General features: G+C 41.7%; 1 protein-coding gene across 10 annotated transcripts in view; it reads right to left on the reverse strand.

The window, feature by feature from the left end:
* The window catches only part of LOC139383677 (kinesin light chain 1), a 38236-nt gene extending 27493 nt beyond the window's left edge, over window positions 1-10743 (reverse strand). For 8 of the 10 annotated variants that reach the window (XM_071128214.1, XM_071128215.1, XM_071128218.1 and 5 more), the window contains exons 1-2: window positions 10282-10743; window positions 86-353 (exon numbers count right to left, since the gene is read on the reverse strand). In XM_071128214.1, coding sequence (XP_070984315.1) covers window positions 86-352 — 267 coding nt within the window. In that variant the 5' untranslated portion in view covers window position 353; window positions 10282-10743. Of the gene's footprint in view, window positions 1-85; window positions 354-8690; window positions 8711-10281 lie in introns of those variants that run through there. The other 2 variants (XM_071128212.1, XM_071128213.1) reach the window with 2 other exon arrangements.
* Window positions 10744-19898: the final 9155 nt, after the last annotated feature.

The raw sequence follows: 19898 nt of genomic DNA on the forward strand, positions 1-19898 counted from the left end.
AAGGTTAATTCGATCAGATCCCAGAGGGCTCTATCTCCAGCTCTCCCAGGTCCAGAGGTGTGTAGCAGACAAACAGTGTACTGACCTGTGCCTCGCTCAGGCCCAGCTCCAGCATCTCCAGGGACTTGCGGATCATGAGGGACTTCTCCTCCACCAGGACACCCTGGTTTTCCTGCTTCAGGCAGCGCAGCGTTCCCAGCAAGCCCTCCAAGATAGAGTTGTGCTCCTGCTTCAGAGCCTCCAGGCCCTGGATCACCTGCTTGGTCCTGGAGATGATCTCATCCTGGGACAGCTTCTCCCCAGGGTCTTCCTCCTCCTTCAAGCACACCATGGTGGACATGTTCTCACGCATCCTGTACCAGACACAAAGAAGAGGAATGGATTTAGTTGTCAGAAGTACAGATACCCTGGCCTAAGTACATTATAAATATGCTGTCCCTTTAATTCAGTGTCACTAAATGCATTAGCCCTACACTATATTTGTTTACATTTGACCTGTATCCATTGTGTTAGAGACTCAGACACTTTTGCTTAAAATAACTTCTGTCCAGGGCCTCCCGGGTGGCGCAGTGGTTAAGGGCGCTGTACTGCAGCGCCAGCTGTGCCACCAGAGACTCTGGGTTCACGCCCAGGCTCTGTCGTAACCGGCCGTGACCGGGAGGTCCGTGGGGCGACGCACAATTGGCCTAGCGTCGTCCGGGTTAGGGAGGGTTTGGCCGGTAGGGAAATCCTTGTCTCATCGCGCACCAGCGACTCCTGTGGCGGGCCGGGCACAGTGCAACCAAGGTTGCCATGGTTTCCTCCGACACATTGGTGCGGCTGGCTTCCGGGTTGGATGGCGCTGTGTTAAGAAGCAGTGGTTGGGTTGTGTATCGGAGGACGCATGACTTTCAACCTCCGTCTCTCCCGAGCCCGTATGGGAGTTGTTGCGATGAGACAAGATAGTAGCTACTAAAAAACAATTGGATACCATGAAATTGGGGAGAAAAAGGGGTAAATTTCAAAAAAAAAAAAATTAACATTTTAAAAATAACTTCTGTCCTCGCGGCTTTCCAACATCCACTTTAGTCTAGCCCATCTCAATCAATATGCTCCTCCGTGTGTCTGCATCGGGGAAATCACTAGTTGTGTTGAACAAAGCGTGCTTATCAACCAATGACACACATACAGGCAGGGCTTTTGTGCTGAAGACAGACCTCGAAAAAGAAAGAAGAGTGTGGGCAATGTATTTGAAGACCTTCTGCTCTGACTTCTGCCTGTTCAAACACAGAGCCAAGCTGAGGTATTGATGACGTAAATAACCTTGGACAGAGGGAGCAGTGGAGCATTCTGAACCACAATGTTTGAGAAATACGCTGTCACTGGCAATTCCAGGCCCCTCCCAAATCATTCTCCCACCTGGCGAATAAACTTTTAGAACGCTCAATAAATAGACGTAAAGGTCCAACTCAAAGACTATCACCACATACATTGATTTACATTGTGCATTTTAGTCATTATGCAGACGCGCCAAATGCAATTAGGGTTAAGTACCTTGCTCACGGGCATAGACAGATTTTTTTACCTAGTCGGCTAGGATTCGAACCAGCAACCTTACGCATGATTCACACATCAGAAACCCGAATGAATAAATCAAAAAATATATAAACACTAGGCCTATAGGCTATGCCTACGCTGTGTTGTATGCCACTGCCTCGTAAATATGAGCTGAAAAAACATAGGCTTTTCCGTTAAAATAACTACAGCCTATGTGCATGTTGTCATCAAAATTCTAATCTTAAGTCGCGGATTTTCAAACTATCCTTTTGTGAGGCGCAGCCAGGAACTATGTAGATGGCGAGTGGTGGGATCGATAAACCAGAATTGGAGGATCCATCATCTTTACATTTTGGGAACATTTAATAGTACGTCAACAGTGAAGAGACCACTCCGGGATACTGGCCTTCTAGGCAGAGTTGCAACAAAAAAAAGCCATATCTCAGACTGGCCAATAAAAATTTAAAATTAAGATGGGCAAAAGAACAGACACTGGACAGAGGAACTCTGCCTAGAAGGCCAGCATCCCAGAGTGGTCTTTTCACTGTTGACGTTGAGACTGGTGTATTGCAGGTACTATTTAATGAAGCTGCCAGTTGAGGACTTGTGAGGCGTCTGTTTCTCAATCTAGACACTCTAATGTACTTGTCCTCTTGCTCAGTTGTGCACCGGATAGAGCCAGTTTGCTCTGTTCTGTGAAGGGAGTAGTACACAGCATTGTACGAGATCTTCAGTTTCTTGGCAATTTCTCACATGGAATAGCCGTCATTACTCAGAACAAGAATAGACTGACGAGTTTCAGAAGAAATGTCTTTGTTTCTGGCCATTTTACGCCTCTAATCGAACCCACAAATGCTGATGCTCCAGATACACAACTAGTCTAAATAAGGCCAGTTTTATTGCTTCTTTAATAAGCACAACAGTTTTCAGCTGTGCTAACATAATTGCAAAAGGGTTTTCCCACGATCAATTAGCCTTTTAAAATTACAAACTTGGATTAGCTAACACCACTTGCCATTGGAACACAGGAGTGATGGTTGCTGATAATGGGCCTCTGTACTAATCGGCATGGCCGATTAATTAGGGGCGATTTCAAGTTCTCACAACAATTGGTAATCTGCCTTTTTGGATGCCGATTACATAGCAATCCACGAAGAAACTGGGTGGCAGGCTGACCACCTGTTACACGAGTGCAGCGTCAAAAGGACCTTGTGGCTGCAATGAGCCAGGGTAAGTTGCTAGCTAGCATTAAACTTATCTTATAAAAATTAAAAAATCTTCACATAATCACTAGTTAACTACACATGGTTGATGATATTACTAGATTAACTAGCTTGTCCTGCGTTGCATATAATCAATGCGGTGCCTGTTAATTTATCATCGAATCACAGCCTAATTCAACTTTGCCAAACGGGTGAAGACTTAACAAAAGCATATTCCCGAAAAAAGCACAATTGTAGCACAAATGTACCTAACCATAAACATCAATGCCTTTCTTAAAATCAATACAAATAAGTATTTTTTTTTAACCTGCATATTAAGTTAAAATAAATGCATGTTAGCAGGCAATATTAACTAGGGAAATTGTGTCGCTTCTCTTGTGCTCAGTGCAAGCAGAGTCAGGGTATATGCAGCAGTTTGGGTCGCCTGGCTCGTTGCGAACTGTGTTTCTTCCTAACAAAGACCTTAATTAATTTGCCAGAATTTTACATAATTATGACATAACATTGAAGTTTGTGCAATGTAACAGCAATATTTAGACTTAGGGTTGCCACTCATTCGACAAAATACGAAATGGTTCCGAATTTCACTGAAAGAATAACCGTTTTGTTTTCGAAATGACAGTTTTCAGATATAACCATATTAAATGATCAAAGGCTCGTATTTGTGTGTTTATTATAATTAAGTCCATGGTTTGATATTTGATAGAGCAATCTTACAGCGGCGGTAGGCAGCAGCAGGCGCGTAAGCATTCATTCAAACAGCACTTTACTGCGTTTGCGAGCAGCTCTTAGCAATGCTTGAAGCACAGCGCTGTTAATGACTTCAAGCCTATCAAGTCCCGAGATAAGGCTGGAAATAGTAGTGATTATAAGAACATCCAATAGTCAAAGGTATATGAAATACAAATGGTAGAGAGAGAAATAGTCGACGCGTCATAATTCCTATAATAACTACAACCTAAAACTTCTTAACTGGGAATATTGAAGAAGTTGGAATATTGAACCACCAGCTTTCATATGTTCTCATGTTCTGAGCAAGGAACTTAAACGTTAGCTTTTTTACATGGCACATATTGCACTTTTACTTCTCCAACACTGTGTTTTTGCATTATTTAAACCAAATTGAACATGTTTCATTATTTATTTGAGACTAAATAGATTTTATTTATGTATTATATTAAGCTAAAATAAAAGGGTTCATTGAGTATTGTTGTAATTGTTACTACAAATACATTAAAAATGAAATAAAAATAATAAAATCATCCGATTAATCGGAATCAGCTTTTTTTGGTACTCCAATAAATCGGTATCTGTGTTCAAAAATCAAACTCGGTGGACCTCTACTCTGTACGCCTATGTAGATATTCCATTTTTTTTTAAATCAGCCGTTTCTATCTACAGTAGTCATTTACAACATTAACAATGTCTACACTGTATTTCTGATCAATTTGATGTTATTTTAAATGGACAAAAAAGCTTTTCTTTCAAAAACAAGGACATTTCGAAGTGACCCCAAACTTTTGAACAGTGGTGTAAATACCACAGTACTCTTACATTTGGGAACTTTACAGTCCTATGGATCAAACAACCATGAAAAAAGGTAGGCTCTCCCCCCTCAGTTACGCACATCAACAACAAGATCAACAACGAATGCTAGCCAGAGCAAGATTAGCTCAAATCTAACAAGGAAATTAGATAAACCCTTTCAAACATTTTCAGATAGTTGGTCGTCAAAATTGCACTGATTAACGATGGGGAATAGTAGCCTGCTTGTCCTTCTGCTGCTTGCCTGCCAATGCATGCTTGTCCCAACCCACATTTTCACAACTGAATGGGAACTCTCCTGCCTGCACGCCCATTTGATCAATACCAAATACATTTGATTGGCAACTAAGGGTGCGTTCGTAAATTGCCTCAAGTGTGTCAGAGTACGCTGTTCGTAAATTCCGAGAGTTCAGAGCACACACTGCACTATTGACACTGGATGCTCTCGACGAGAGGTAGGGTTGATACGAGCGTTCCTTACAATGGCAGTCATGCACCCAAGCTAACTAGCTAAAGTTGGCTAGCTTGCTAGCTACTTTCAGACACAAATGAGAGAACACCTCACTCTGACCCTTTGGTGGTGGACACCACATGACTTACAAAACTCAGCGACGTTAGGATTTAGAGTGTGTTGCCAACGTAGTGTTGCGTACACTAAACGATGTGGCACATCCTGTTATGGTTTGTTTGTAAGTTGTACGTTTCGGTGTTCCTCAAGGTTCCGTTTTAGGACCACTATTGTTTTCACAATATATTCTACCTCTTGGTGATGTCATTTGGAAACACAATGTCAACTTTCACTGCTATGAGGGATGCTAGTTATAGGTCCCAAGAAACAAAGAGATCTGATGTTGGATCTAACAATTAATCGTGATGGTTGTACAGTCATCTCAAATAAAACTGAAGGACCTAGGCATTATTCTGGACCATGATCTCTCTTTGGACGAACATATCAAGAATATTTCAAGGACAGCTTTTTTCCATCTTGGTAACATTGCAAAAATAATTAACTTTGTCCAAAAATGATGCAGAAAAGCTAATCCATGCTTTTGTCACTTCTAGATTAGACTACTACAATGCTCTACTCTCCGGCTACCCAGATCAGGCACTACAAAACTTCAGTTAGTGCTAAACACGGCTGCTAGAATCTTGACTAGAACCCCAAAACTTGATCATATTACTCCAGTGCTAGCCTCTCTACACTGGCGTCCTGTTAAGGCTAGTGATGATTAAGGTTTTATTGCTAACCTACAAAGCATTACATGGGCTTGCTCCTACCCATCTCTCCGATTTGGTCCTGCAGTACATACCTACAAGTACGGTACGATCAGACGGAGGCCTCATTGTCCCTAGCATTTCTAAGCAAACAGCTAAAGGAAGGGCTTTCTCCTACAGAGCTCCATTTCTATGGAATGGTCTGCCTATCCATGTGAGAGACGCAGACTCTGTCTTGACCTTTAAGTCTTTATTGAAGACTCATCTCTTCAGTAGGTCCTATGATTGAGTGTGATCTGGCCCAGGGGTGAGAAGGTAAACGGAAAGGCTCTGGAGCGACAAACCGCCATTGCTGTCTCTCCACTGGGATTCACTGCCTGTAACCCCATTACGGGGGCTGAGTCACTGACTTACTGGTGCTCTTCCATCCCATCCATAGGAGGGGTGCGTCACTTGAGTGGGTTGAGTCACTGACGTGATCATCCTGTACGGGTTTGGCGCCCCCATGGCTCGTGCGGTGGAGGAACTCTTCATCTCAGGGTAGCAAGTTGGTGGTCTGTTGAGATCACTCTAGTGGTATGGGGGCTGTGCTTTGGCAAAGTGGGTATGGTTATATCCTGCCTGGTTGGCCTTGTCAGAGGGTATCATCCACAGTGTCTCCCGGCCCCCCCAGTATCTATGCTGCAATAGTATATGTGCCGGGGGGGCTAGGGCCAGTCTTCTTTCTCTCTCTCTCATAACTCGTGGTTGTCCCCAGTCCACTTGGTCATGCTGCTGTTTGGGGTAGACTGGGTTTCTATATACAGTGGGGCAAAAAAGTATTTAGTCAGCCACTAATTGTGCAAGTTCTCCCACTGAAAATTATGAGAGAGGCCTGTAATTTTCATCATAGGTACACTTCAACTATGACAGACAAAATGAGAATAAAAAAAATCCAGAAAAATCACACTGTAGGATTTTTAATGAATTTATTTGCAAATGATGGTGGAAAATAAGTATTTGGTCAATAACAAAAGTTTATCTCAATACTTTGTTATATACCCTATGTTGGCAATGACAGAGGTCAAACGTTTTCTGTAAGTCTTCACACGGTTTTCACACACTGTTGCTGGTATTTTGGCCCATTCCTCCATGCAGATCTCCTCTAGAGCAGTGATGTTTTGGGGCTGTTGCTGGGCAACACAGACTTTCAACTCCCTCCAAAGATTTTCTATGGGGTTGAGATCTGGAGACTGGCTAGGCCACTCCAGGACCTTGAAATGCTTCTTACGAAGCCACTCCTTCGTTGCCCGGGCGGTGTGTTTGGGATCATTGTCATGCTGAAAGACCCAGCCACGTTTCATCTTCAATGCCCTTGCTGATGGTAGGCTTTGTTACTTTGGTCCCAGCTCTCTGCAGGTCATTCACTAGGTCCCCCCGTGTGGTTCTGGGATTTTTGCTCACCGTTCTTGTGATCATTTTGACCCCACAGAGTGAGATCTTGCGTGGAGCCCCAGATCGAGGGAGATTATCAGTGGTCTTGTATGTCTTCCATTTCCTAATAATTGCTCCCACAGTTGATTTCTTCAAACCAAGCTGCTTACCTATTGCAGATTCAGTCTTCCCAACCTGGTGCAGGTCCACAATTTTGTTTCTGGTGTCCTTTGACAGCTTTTTGGTCTTGGCCATAGTGGAGTTTGGAGTGTGACTGTTTGAGGTTGTGGACAGGTGTCTTTTATACTGATAAGTTCAAACAGGTGCCATTAATACAAGTAACGAGTGGAGGACAGAAGAGCCTCTTAAAGAAGAAGTTACAAGTCTGTGAGAGCCAGAAATCTTGCTTGTTTGTAGGTGACCAAATACTTATTTTCCACCCTAATTTGCAAATAAATTCATAAAAAATCCTACAATGTGATTTTCTGGAGAGAAAAAAAAAATCAATTTTGTTTGTCATAGTTGAAGTGTACCTATGATGAAAATTATAGGCCTCTCTCATCTTAAGTGGGAGAACTTGCACAATTGGTGGCTGACTAAATACTTTTTTGCCCCACTGTAGATGCTTTTGTACCTGTTTACTCCAGCATCTTCAAAAGGTCCTTTGCTGTTGTTCTGGGATTGATTTGCACTTTTTGCACCAAAGTACGTTCATCTCTAGGACACAGAACGAGTCTCCTTCCTGAGCGGTATGACGGATGCATGATCCAATGGTGTTTATACTTGCATACTATTGTTTGTACAGATGAACGTGGTACCTTCAGGCGTTTGGGAATTGCTCCCAAGGATGAACCAGACTTGTGGAGGTCTACAATTTTTTCTGAGGTCTTGGCTGATTTCTTTTAATTTTCCCATGATGTCAAGCAAAGAGGCAGAGTTTGAAGGTAGGCCTTGAAATACATCCACAGGTACACCTTCAAATGACGTCAATTAGCCTCTCAGAAGCTTCTAAAGCAATTACATATTTTTCTGGAATTTTCCAAGCTGTTTAAAGGCACAGTCAACTTAGTGTATGTTAACTTCTGACCCACTGGAATTGTGATGCAGTGAATTATAAGTGAAATAATCTGTCTGTAAACAATTGTTGGAAAAATGACTTGTGTCATGCACAAAGTAGATGTCCTAACCGACTTGGCAAACTGTAGTTTGTCAACAAGAAATGTGGTGTGGTTGAAAAACAAGTTTTAATGACTCCAACGTATGTAAACTTCCGACTTCAACTGTAACTGTCAACAACTTAATAATAAAACATCTGATTGGCTCCGTATATGTTTAAGCAAAATAACACCGCATGAGGCGTAGAAAAATGCATAGAACTGCAGGAAATTAGCTTTAAAACTGCAACAAAAAAATCAACTCCATTGAAAAATGTATAGAATGGCAGAAAATATGCTTAAAATGCAAAAATGTCTCAATATCGCCAAGATGGGGGCCTCTAAAATTCTCTACAATTAGCCGCGTTGATGGGCCGGTGACATTTATTCAATATATTTGCATGTATTTACACCCCCAAAATTAAATGCTAATTAGCTTCTAATTAGCATCATAAAGAACTACAAATGCCATGACCTGGACAAGACTGCCAAATCTCTGGATTAAACTAATGTTAGCTAAATGTAGTAATGAATAAATTGGCTACATTTCTTTAAAAGGACAATTATGTGAACTATCTTGTGCAAGTTTAAATTGACACAATACCTGTTAGCAATGGTGTGAAGATGTGCAGGATGTGCAGGAGCTTGCTGGGATTTTTAGTTTTGCATGATACCTACTTTGATGCTAATTAATATTTTCAAATCTGTGAGTAAATAGATCCGGATATATTGATAAAAGTCCCCTTGTCCAAGAGAGTTTTACATGGTTATCAAAACATCACGCCAGGGTAAGCCTACACGAAAAACAGTCCTTATTTTAAGTGATTCTAAAATCCACTATGGGAAATATTAATGATGGAAAAACAATTGGAACCATTTCCCTGCTTGATGGCTAGGTTTTATAACAAACACCTCCACTATAGCAGAGAAAGCAAAAACCAATCAGTGAAAAAGAGGAACATACACAGTGCTTGTACTGGCGAACATTCTTGCATTAAAATGAAGAGATTATGTAAGATTACTCATAGGGAGCAAGGATATTGAGAGAAACGTTCCCACCCAACACTGACCACAACAGTGTCTAAAACAACAGGCAGGGCCTTCAGTGTGTGTGTGTGTCATTGTTCTATGCAGCATCCACAATTTATAGATGGCAGCTTCCCTTGGGCTCCAGTCTAAGGGATTTGCATGGTTACTTTGCCCTGGGGCATCTTCACACTGAGGACAGAATCTAACAAGGCCATTTGACTGCACTGGCCCTGTCCTCCTCACACTGACACCCAGGCCAGGACATAATCAGCTTCAAAATCCAATGCTGCTTGAGAAGCAAGAAATTAAGGGTGGGTACTGATGGGGTGGGGTAGGTACAGTGAGTGTGTGTGTGTGTATAGTATTACTTCAGCTGTGCTATTCATCCAAAAATGATGAAAAAAAATACACAAAACATCTGCCAGCTCTGAGACTCCATGATAGTGGCAAGTTCCTCAGTTCCACGCAGCCTAGTAGAATTCACATTCACAGCCACCTGACTTTCAAACCCCCAGCTGCCAACCCAAATACACTGGGTTCAGTATCCCTAGTCACCACAACGTCTACATACTCCTGATCAACACAGACACACTTTCAGAGGGCACAAGAGTCCTCCTACAGAACAGCCCTCCTGAATTTCAATGACAACCATCAACGCTTGGCAAGCAGTCACAGAAAAAAACAGTAGCTCAGAGGTTGAGGAGAACATATCTAGCTACTGTAGTCACAGATACTTGGCCAACTGAACTGTTGTTTTCATTAAGGTCCCCTTCTCGGTTATCTAATGAACTATTCGTATTCTATAAATGGAGTAATCGGTAGTACCTGTTAAGTGTGCTCAAACCTAGATAGCTGCAGTTTTAGTGCGTGGTTTCTGTTTATAACAGATAAATTACTGTAGTTAGCTAGCATAAACTTCCTGAATACTCCTAACAACCTAATCTTAGGATAAATCCATAACAAGTGTACTGTAGCTAGCTAGCCACATGCTGTGCGCAACATGTTATAATTTCTCAGATTAATTTACTTCTGTTAATTGAAAGAAAGATTGCTTTAACTAGATGCAATGATATCGGTAACAGCCTGTTCGGCATCTAACTAGCTAACGTTAGCTGCTTGTCAACATTAGCTGCCACTGACAGACAATCCCAGCCAGTCAATCTTACCGTTCTATTGAACATCCGTTGCCCCAAAGTAAAGTGTTAGTCCGACTTCAATCCGATTCAAAACTGAAATGTTGTATACCTCAAAGACCAAATTATTAACTGTTTATAAACTTAGCTCAGCTAACCTAGCGAACTATTTAATATCTTGCCCTTGTCTTCCTTACTGACCGGAGATACCTAAACCAATGCAGTTTAGCTAGCTAACCTTTACATAGCTGTCACGCCGCGAATTTGATTGCTTATCGCTGCATCATCGGTGACTACATACCAAAGTAAATCAAGAGATTGCGAAACAAAAAGGACATATTCGCCTGTGTTACATGCTCTTTCAAGTTAGCTAAATACACGAGCTACTTTTAATTTAACTACCCAGCTAGGTCTAACATCACTAGAGACTAATTTAGTAGGACTAACGCTGTGCGAAAATGGCGTTGCCTTCCTCGCCACCCAGCTCCCTTCCTTGATCATGATGTCATCATATTTAGATTAAAGCGGCAATCAGGAGTAGAAACAATTACAAAACGTATCAAACGCCACTGTTCTTGTAAAAAAGATGAGTGATGGGGCTGGAGAAATGTACCACTCTCAAATTCATAAACAAAGCTATGGATGCAAGGACCGAACAGCCATGATTTCAAAATTACAGTTTTAATCATGTTTTGAGGTTTTATAGTGTTCGTTTACTTTGTTTATAAAACTTGTAGTAAACAACTTATATTTTGAGTTCTGATTTGGTAGGACAGTTGAAATAAGCTCATGAGTCAGTCAAGACTCAATGGGTACATATCATTAATTTGGAAGTCCAAAAACGGATGTATAAACTGCTGATTGCTCCTTTAAAGGGGAAGCGACAATAACATTGCGACAATGCCATCGATTGTTTACTGTAGCACATATATATATATATTGATTAATAAAGTGTCGTCATCAACATGTTGAATTAATAAAATGTATATGCAAAAAAAGCTCTATCATACAATCAATCAACTCCATAATTTTGATTCGATTCAGTACCAGTCAAAAGTTTGGACACACCTACTCATTCAAGGGTTTTTCTTTATTTTTTCCAATTTTCTACATTGTAGAATAATAGTGAAGACATCAAAACTATGAAATAGCATATATTGAATCATGTAGTAACCAAAAATGTAAAAGACATATTTTATATTTGAGATTCTTCAAAGCAGCCACCCTTTGCCTTGATGACAGCTTTGCACACTCTTGGCATTCTCTCAACCAGCTTCATGAATTAGTCACCTTGTTAAAAGTTCATTTGTGGAATTTCTTTCCTTCTTAATGCATTTGAGCCAATCAGTTGTGTTGTGACAAGGTAAGTGTGGTACACAAAAATAGCCCTATTTGGTAAAAGACCAGGTCCATTATAAGGCAAGAACAGCAACAAATAAACAAGGAGAAACTATAGTCCATCATTACTTTAAGACATGAAGGTCAGTCAATACAGAAAACTTCAGGAACTTTGAAAGTTTCTTCAAGTGCACTCGCAAAAACCATCAAGCCCTATGATGAAACTGGCTCTCATGAGGACCGCCACAGAAAAGGAAGACCCAGAATTACTTCTGCTGCATTGTATAAGTTCATTAGAGTTACCAGCCTAAGAAATTGCAGCCCAAATAAATGCTTCACAGTGTTCAAGTAACAGACACATCTCAACATCAACTGTTCAGACGAGACTGCGTGAATCAGGTTTTAATTTATTATTTTCCTTTTATTTAACATTTATTTAACTAGGTGTAACCGATGTGAAATGACTAGCTAGTTAGCGGGGTGTGCGCTAATAGCGTTTCAATCGGTGATGTCACTCGCTCTGAGACCTTGAAGTAGTTGTTCCCCTTGCACTGCAAGGGCCGTGGATTTTGTGGAGCGATGGGTAACGATGCTTTGAGGGTGGCTGTTGTCTATGTGTGCAGAGGGTCCCTGGTTCGAGCCCAGGTAGGGGCTTCCCTTTGCTCTGCAAGGGCCATGGCTTTTGTGGAGCGATGGGTTACGATGCTTCGAGTGTGGCTGTTGTCGATGTGTGCAGAGGATCCCTGGTTCGAGCCCAGGTAGGGGCGAGGAGAGGGACGAAAGCTAAAATGTTACATAGGCAAGTCAGTTAAGAACAAATTCTTATTTACAATGACGGCCTACCAAAAGGCAAACGTTTGGACAAAACACACATCACGACAAGAAAGACAACACTACATAAAGAGAGACCTAAGACAACAACATAGCAAGGCAGCAACACAACATGACAACAATATGGTTGCAAAACAACATGGCAGCAGCACAAAATGGTAGCAGCACAAAACATGGTACAAACATTATTGGGCACAGACAACAGCACAAAGGGAAAGAAGGTAGAGACAACAGTACATCACGCAAAGCAGCCACAGCTGTCAGTAAGAGTGTCCATGATTGAGTCTTTGAATGAAGAGATTGAGATAAAAGTGTCCAGTTTGAGTGTTTGTTGCAGCTCGTTCCAGTCACTAGCTGAAGCGAACTGAAAAGACGAGTGACCCAGGGACGTGTGTGCTTTGGGGACCTTTAACAGAATGTGACTAGCAGAACAGGTGTTGTATGTGGAGGATGAGGGCTGTAGTCGATATCTCAGATAGGGGAGAGTGAGGCCTAAGAGGGTTTTATAAATAAGCATGAACCAGTGGGTCTTGCGACGGGTATACAGAGATGACCAGTTTACAGAGGAGTACAAAGTGCAGTGATGTGTCCTATAAGGAGCATTGGTGGCAAATCTGATGGCCGAATGGTGACAAACTAAAAAACATGGTTGAATTTCTGCAAAGAAACCACTACTAAAGGACACAAATAAGAAGAGACTAGCTTGGGCTAGTATATTAGACCGGTGGAAATCTGTCGTTTGTCTGACGAGTCCAATTCTGAGATTTTTGGTTCCATCCGCTGTGTCTTTGTGAGACGCAGAGTAGATGAACGGATGATCTCTGCATGTGTGGTTCTCATCATGAAGCATGGAGGATGAGGTGTTATGGTGTGAGGGTGCTTTGCTGGTGACACTGTCAGTGATTTATTTAGAATTCAAGGCACACTAAACCAGCATGGCTACCACAGCATTCTGCAGCAATATGCCATTCCATCTGGTTTGCGCTTAGTGGGACTATCATTTGTTTTTCAACAGGACAATGACCAAACACACCTCCAGGCTGTGTAAGGGCTATTTGACCAAGAAGGAGAGTGATGGAGTGCTGCATCAGATGACCTGACCTCCACAATCACCCGACCTAAACCTAATTGAGATGGCTTGGGATGAGTTGGTCCGCAGAGTGAAGGAGAAGCAGCCAACAAGTGCTCAGCATATATGGGAACTCCTTCAAGACTGTTGGAAAAGCATTCCTCATAAAGCTAGTTGAGAGAATGCCAAGAGTGTGCAAAGTTGTCATCAAGGTAAAGGGTGGCTACTTTGAAGAATCTAAAATATATTTTGATTTGTTTAACACTTTTTTGGTTATGACATGATTCCATATTTGTTATTTCATGTTTCATTCTACAATGTAGAAAATAGTAAAAATAAAGAAAATCCCTTTAATGAGTAAGTGTATCCAAACTTTTGACTGGTACTGTATGTCTAACACTACTCTGATCTTTTATAAGCCCAGATCATAAGAACTAGTGACTCAATATATCACTGTTGGTAAAAGGATTATCATGACGGGTGCTGGGAGTGCTGTGTTCCTAACTATGGTTTCTACGCTCACTCAACTGTTACACCAAATAAAGACTGAACACTAAGGTGATCATGGAACAGAATAGACACACATATTTATTGAGTATTTTGTATTTATATTTATTATGGATCCCCATTAGCTGCTGCCAAAGCAGCAGCTACTCTTCCTTGGGTCCAGCAAAATTAAGGCAGGTTATACAATTTTAAAAACATTACAATACATTCACAGATTTCACAACACACTGTGTGCCCTCAGGGCCCTACTGCACCACTACCACATACAGTGCCTTGCGAAAGTATTCGGCCCTCTTGAACTTTGCGACCTTTTGCCACATTTCAGGCTTCAAACATAAAGATATAAAACTGTATTTTTTTGTGAAGAATCAACAACAAGTGGGACACAATCATGAAGTGGAACGACATTTATTGGATATTTCAAACTTTTTTAACAAATCAAAAACTGAAAAATTGGGCGTGCAAAATTATTCAGCCCCTTAAGTTAATACTTTGTAGCGCCACCTTTTGCTGCGATTACAGCTGTAAGTCGCTTGGGGTATGTCTCTATCAGTTTTGCACATCGAGAGACTGAAATTTTTTCCCATTCCTCCTTGCAAAACAGCTCGAGCTCAGTGAGGTTGGATGGAGAGCATTTGTGAACAGCAGTTTTCAGTTCTTTCCACAGATTCGATTGGATTCAGGTCTGGACTTTGACTTGGCCATTCTAACACCTGGATATGTTTATTTTTGAACCATTCCATTGTAGATTTTGCTTTATGTTTTGGATCATTGTCTTGTTGGAAGACAAATCTCCGTCCCAGTCTCAGGTCTTTTGCAGACTCCATCAGATTTTCTTCCAGAATGGTCCTGTATTTGGCTCCATCCATCTTCCCATCAATTTTAACCATCTTCCCTGTCCCTGCTGAAGAAAAGCAGGTCCAAACTATGATGCTGCCACCACCATGTTTGACAGTGGGGATGGTGTGTTCAGCTGTGTTGCTTTTACGCCAAACATAACGTTTTGCATTGTTGCCAAAAAGTTCAATTTTGGTTTCATCTGACCAGTGCACCTTCTTCCACATGTTTGGTGTGTCTCCCAGGTGGCTCTTGGCAAACTTTAAACAACACTTTTTATGGATATCTTTAAGAAATGGCTTTCTTCTTGCCACTCTTCCATAAAGGCCAGATTTGTGCAATATACAACTGATTGTTGTCCTATGGACAGAGTCTCCCACCTCAGCTGTAGATCTCTGCATTTCATCCAGAGTGATCATGGGCCTCTTGGCTGCATCTCTGATCAGTCTTCTCCTTGTATGAGCTGAAAGTTTAGAGGGACGGCCAGGTCTTGGTAGATTTGCAGTGGTCTGATACTCCTTCCATTTCAATATTATCGCTTGCACAGTGCTCCTTGGGATGTTTAAAGCTTGGGAAATCTTTTTGCATCCAAATCCGGCTTTAAACTTCTTCACAACAGTATCTCGGACCTGCCTGGTGTGTTCCTTGTTCTTCATGATGCTCTCTGTGCTTTTAACGGACCTCTGAGACTATCACAGTGCAGGTGCATTTATACGGAGACTTGATTACACACAGGTGGATTGTATTTATCATCATTAGTCATTTAGGTCAACATTGGATCATTCAGAGATCCTCACTGAACTTCTGGAGAGAGTTTGCTGCACTGAAAGTAAAGGAGCTGAATAATTTTGCACAACCAATTTTTCAGTTTTTGATTTGTTAAAAAAGTTTGAAATATCCAATAAATGTCGTTCCACTTCATGATTGTGTCCCACTTGTTGTTGATTCTTCACAAAAAAATACAGTTTTATATCTTTATGTTTGAAGCCTGAAATGTGGCAAAAGGTCGCAAAGTTCAAGGGGGCCGAATACTTTCGCAAGGCACTGTATCTACAGTACTAAATCCATGTGTTTGTAGAGTACGTATGTTATCGTGTGTGTGTGTGTGCATGTGTCTTTGCCAATGTTTGTGTTGCTTCACAGTCCCTGCTGTTCCATATTGTTTTTTTATCTGTTTTTTAAATCTAATTTTACTGCTTGTGTCAGTTACTTTATGTGGAATAGAGTTCCATGTAGTACTGTGTGCCTCCCATAGTCTGTTCCGGACTTGGGGACTGTGAAGAGACCTCTTGTGGCATGTCTTGTGGGGTATGCGTGGGTGTCCGAGCTGTGTGCCAGTAGTGTGCACTCAACATGTCAATACCTCTCATGTTTTTATTTTTATTTTTTATTTCACCTTTATTTAACCAGGTAGGCCCGTTGAGAACAAGTTCTCATTTACAAATGCGACTTGGCCAAGATAAAGCAAAGCATTGCGACAAAAACAACAGCACAGAGTTACACATGGGATAAACATATATACAGTCAATAACACAATAGAAAAAGTCTATGTACAGTGTGTTCAAATGGAGTAAGATTAGGGAGGTAAGGCAATAAATAGGCCATAGAGGCAAAATAATGACAATTTAGCATTAACACTGGAGTGATAGATGTGCAGATGATGATGTGCAAGTAGAGATACTGGGGTGCAAAATAGCAAAAAAATAAATTATAATATGGGGATGCGGTCGTTGGGTGTGCTATTTACAGATGGGCTGTGTACAGGTACAGTGATCGATAAGCTGTTCTGACAGATGATGCTTAAAGTTTGAGAGGGAGATTTAACTCTCCAGCTTCAGTGACTTTTGCAATTCATTCCAGTCATTGGTAGCAGAAAACTGGAAGGAAAGAGGTGTTAGCTTTGGGGATCACCAGTGAAATATACCTGCTGAGGCCTCCCGGGTGGCGCAGTGGTTAAGGGCGCTGTACTGCAGCGCCAGCTGTGCCATCAGAGTCCCTGGGTTTGCGCCCAGGCTCTGTCGTAACCGGCCGCGACCGGGAGGTCCGTGGGGCGACGCACAATTGGCCTAGCGTCGTCCGGGTTAGGGAGGGATTGGTCGGTAGGGATCTCCTTGTCTCATTGTGCACCAGCGACTCCTGTGGCGGGCCGGGCGCAGTGCGCGCTAACCAAGGTTGCCAGGTGCACGGTGTAGCCTCCGACACATTGGTACGGCTGGCTTCCGGGTTGGATGCGCACTGTGTTAAGAAGCAGTACGGCTGGTTGGGTTGTGTATCGGAGGACGCATGACATTCAACCTTCGTCTCTCTCGAGCCTGTACGGGAGTTGTAGCAATGAGACAAGATAGTAGCTACTACAACAATTGGATACCACGAAATTGGGGAGAAAAAGGGGTAAAATTAAAAAACAAAAAAAAGAAGAAAAAAAATATATATATATACCTGCGCGTGCTACGAGTGGGTGTTGCTATGATGACCGCTGAGATAAGGCGAGTCAAATACAAATATAAATATTTAGGGCTAACTTATTCCTTGCCACCCACTAGCAAAGACTTATAGATGACCTGGAGCCAGTGGGTTTGGCGACGAATATGTAGCGAGGGTCAGCCAACAAGAGCATACAGGTCGCAGTAGTGATGAAGTCAATCTCTCCTACTTTCAGCCAGGAGAGATTGACATGCATATTATTAATATTAGTTCTCTGTGTACATCCAAGGGCCAGCCGTGCTGCCCTGTTTTGTGGCACCTAACCACACAACTGAACAGTCGTCAAGGTGCGACAAAACTAGGGCCTGTAGAACCTGCCTTGTTGAAAGTGTTGTTAAGAAGACAGAGCATCGCTTTATTATAGACAGACTTCTCCCCATTTTAGCTACTGCTGCATCAATATGTTTTGACCATGACAGATTACAATCTAGGGTTACTCCAAGCAGTAGCTAAGATTGCTCAATTACCACATTATTTATTACAAGATCTAGTTCAGGTTTAGGGTTTAGTGAGTGTTTTGTTCCAAATACAATGCTTTTAGTTTTATAAATATTTAGGGCTAACTTATTCCTTGCCACCCACTCTGAAACTAACTTCAGCTCTTTGTTGAGTGTTGCAGTCATTTCAGTCGCTGTAGAATCTGACATGTATAGTGTTGAGTCATCCGCATACATAGACACTCTGGCTTTACTCAAAGTCAGTGACATGTCGTTGGTAGGAATTGAAAAAAAGCAAGGGGCCTAAACAGTTACCCTGGGGAATTCCTGATTCTAACTGGATTATATTTGAGAGGCTTCCATTAAAGAACACCCTCTGTGTTCTGTTAGACAAGTAACTCTTTATCCACATTATAGCAGGGTGTGTAAAGCCATAACACATGTTTTTCCAACAGCAGACTATTATCAATAATGTCGAAAGTTGCACTGAAGTCTAACAAGACAGCCCCCACAATTTCTCTCAGCCAATCATCAGTCATTTGTGTAAGTGCTGTGCTTGTTGAGTGTCCTTCCCTATAAGCATGCTGACATTCTGTTGTCAATTTGTTTACTGTAAAATAGCATTGTATCTGGTCAAACATTTTTTTCCAGAAGTTTACTGAGGGTTGGTAACAGGCTGATTGATCAGCTATTTGAGCCAGTAAAGGGGGCTTTACTATTCGTGGGTAGCAGAATGACTTTAGCTTCCCTCCAGGCCTGAGGGAACATGCTCTCTAGTAGGCTTAAATTGAAGATGTGGCAAATAGGATTATCATATGGTAGGGCTTCCTTTCTTCCAGCCTCTTCTCTCTGTAAGCGTGATCCAGATGTCGTGGAAAGCCACTCTGCCCGTAAGCTAGGTGATTTTGAAGTTACGTCTGTACCAGTCCCTGTCAATGAGGGGAGGGATGAGAAAGACAACAATAAAGCAATAAATAGGAGAGAACTCATTATCATATTCACATATTCCTTTTGCACCCGTTTGATCATTTCTAAGTCATAGTTCCTAACGTACTTATTGCAACGTAAAAAAGGTTTTAGTAAGACGGCCTCTAAACAGTGAAAAATAAACAACAACATCAAGACACATTTCACCCATCCCCTGTCATCAATCAGTTTGATATCCTTTATACTTTCAGAGCACAATATCAGCTTACCTTTCTCATCTCTCTCAATCAAGACTTTCTGTGTTGTGAGAGGATGAAGGTATCCTTTTCCTAAATGGAGAAACAGAAAAAGCCTTAGAACACAACACAGTTTTAAAAAAAGAATACACTACTACAGTACTGTATTACATATTCACTTGAATATTTGAGAAACAGTGCAGTGCTGCCATCTGGTGGGTAAAATGTGTTGTCTATATTTATTATAGCTCACTCAAAACACACATTTTCTAATAGGTTCCTGCTTAGCTTGGCTGTTGCTACATAGGATATTTCATTTAATGGCCAAGAGGCTTATGCTAGCCAGATGCTGTGGAAATTAAGTAAAATAACCAGGAAACACAGTAAAAGTGTATCACAACACGATTGTTCCCTCCAAGCTCGACACCAAGCTCAGAGCCCTACGTCTGGACACCACCCTCTGCAACTGGATCCTGGACTTCCTGACAGACAGACCACAGGTTGTGAGGTTTGACAACAACACCTTCTCCACACTGACTCTTAATACAGGTGCCCCCCAGGGGTGTGTCCTCAGCCCTCTTCATTACTTCCTGTTCACCCACGATTGCGTGGCCACAGATAGATGAGACAGATATTTCACTGGATGTATAAATGTGAGACATCCGGTTGGCGTTTCCTCTCACTCCCATATGGACGGCAGTGGGAGAAAATTGAGCTAGATGGATTTTGGCCGACATTCTGCTAATTTTCTCATAAAGGAAACATTTGATCTCCATACAGTTTACTGTTTCCAAAACTAGACTCTACAACAAACAGAGTACACTAAGTAGACTTGACTTACCTAATTGTTTATAGAGATTATTTTGTTTAGGACGAGTGCACTAGATAGTGGCCGTTTTCCTAATGAACGTTATGCATATTCAGTAAGGCACAAATGGTCTTCATCCTCTTCTTGGCGGTAGCTACCTTGTCCCAAGTAGATAT

Source organism: Oncorhynchus clarkii, chromosome 25 (assembly GCF_045791955.1).
Source record: "Oncorhynchus clarkii lewisi isolate Uvic-CL-2024 chromosome 25, UVic_Ocla_1.0, whole genome shotgun sequence".
Classification (NCBI taxonomy): Eukaryota; Metazoa; Chordata; class Actinopteri; order Salmoniformes; family Salmonidae; genus Oncorhynchus; species Oncorhynchus clarkii.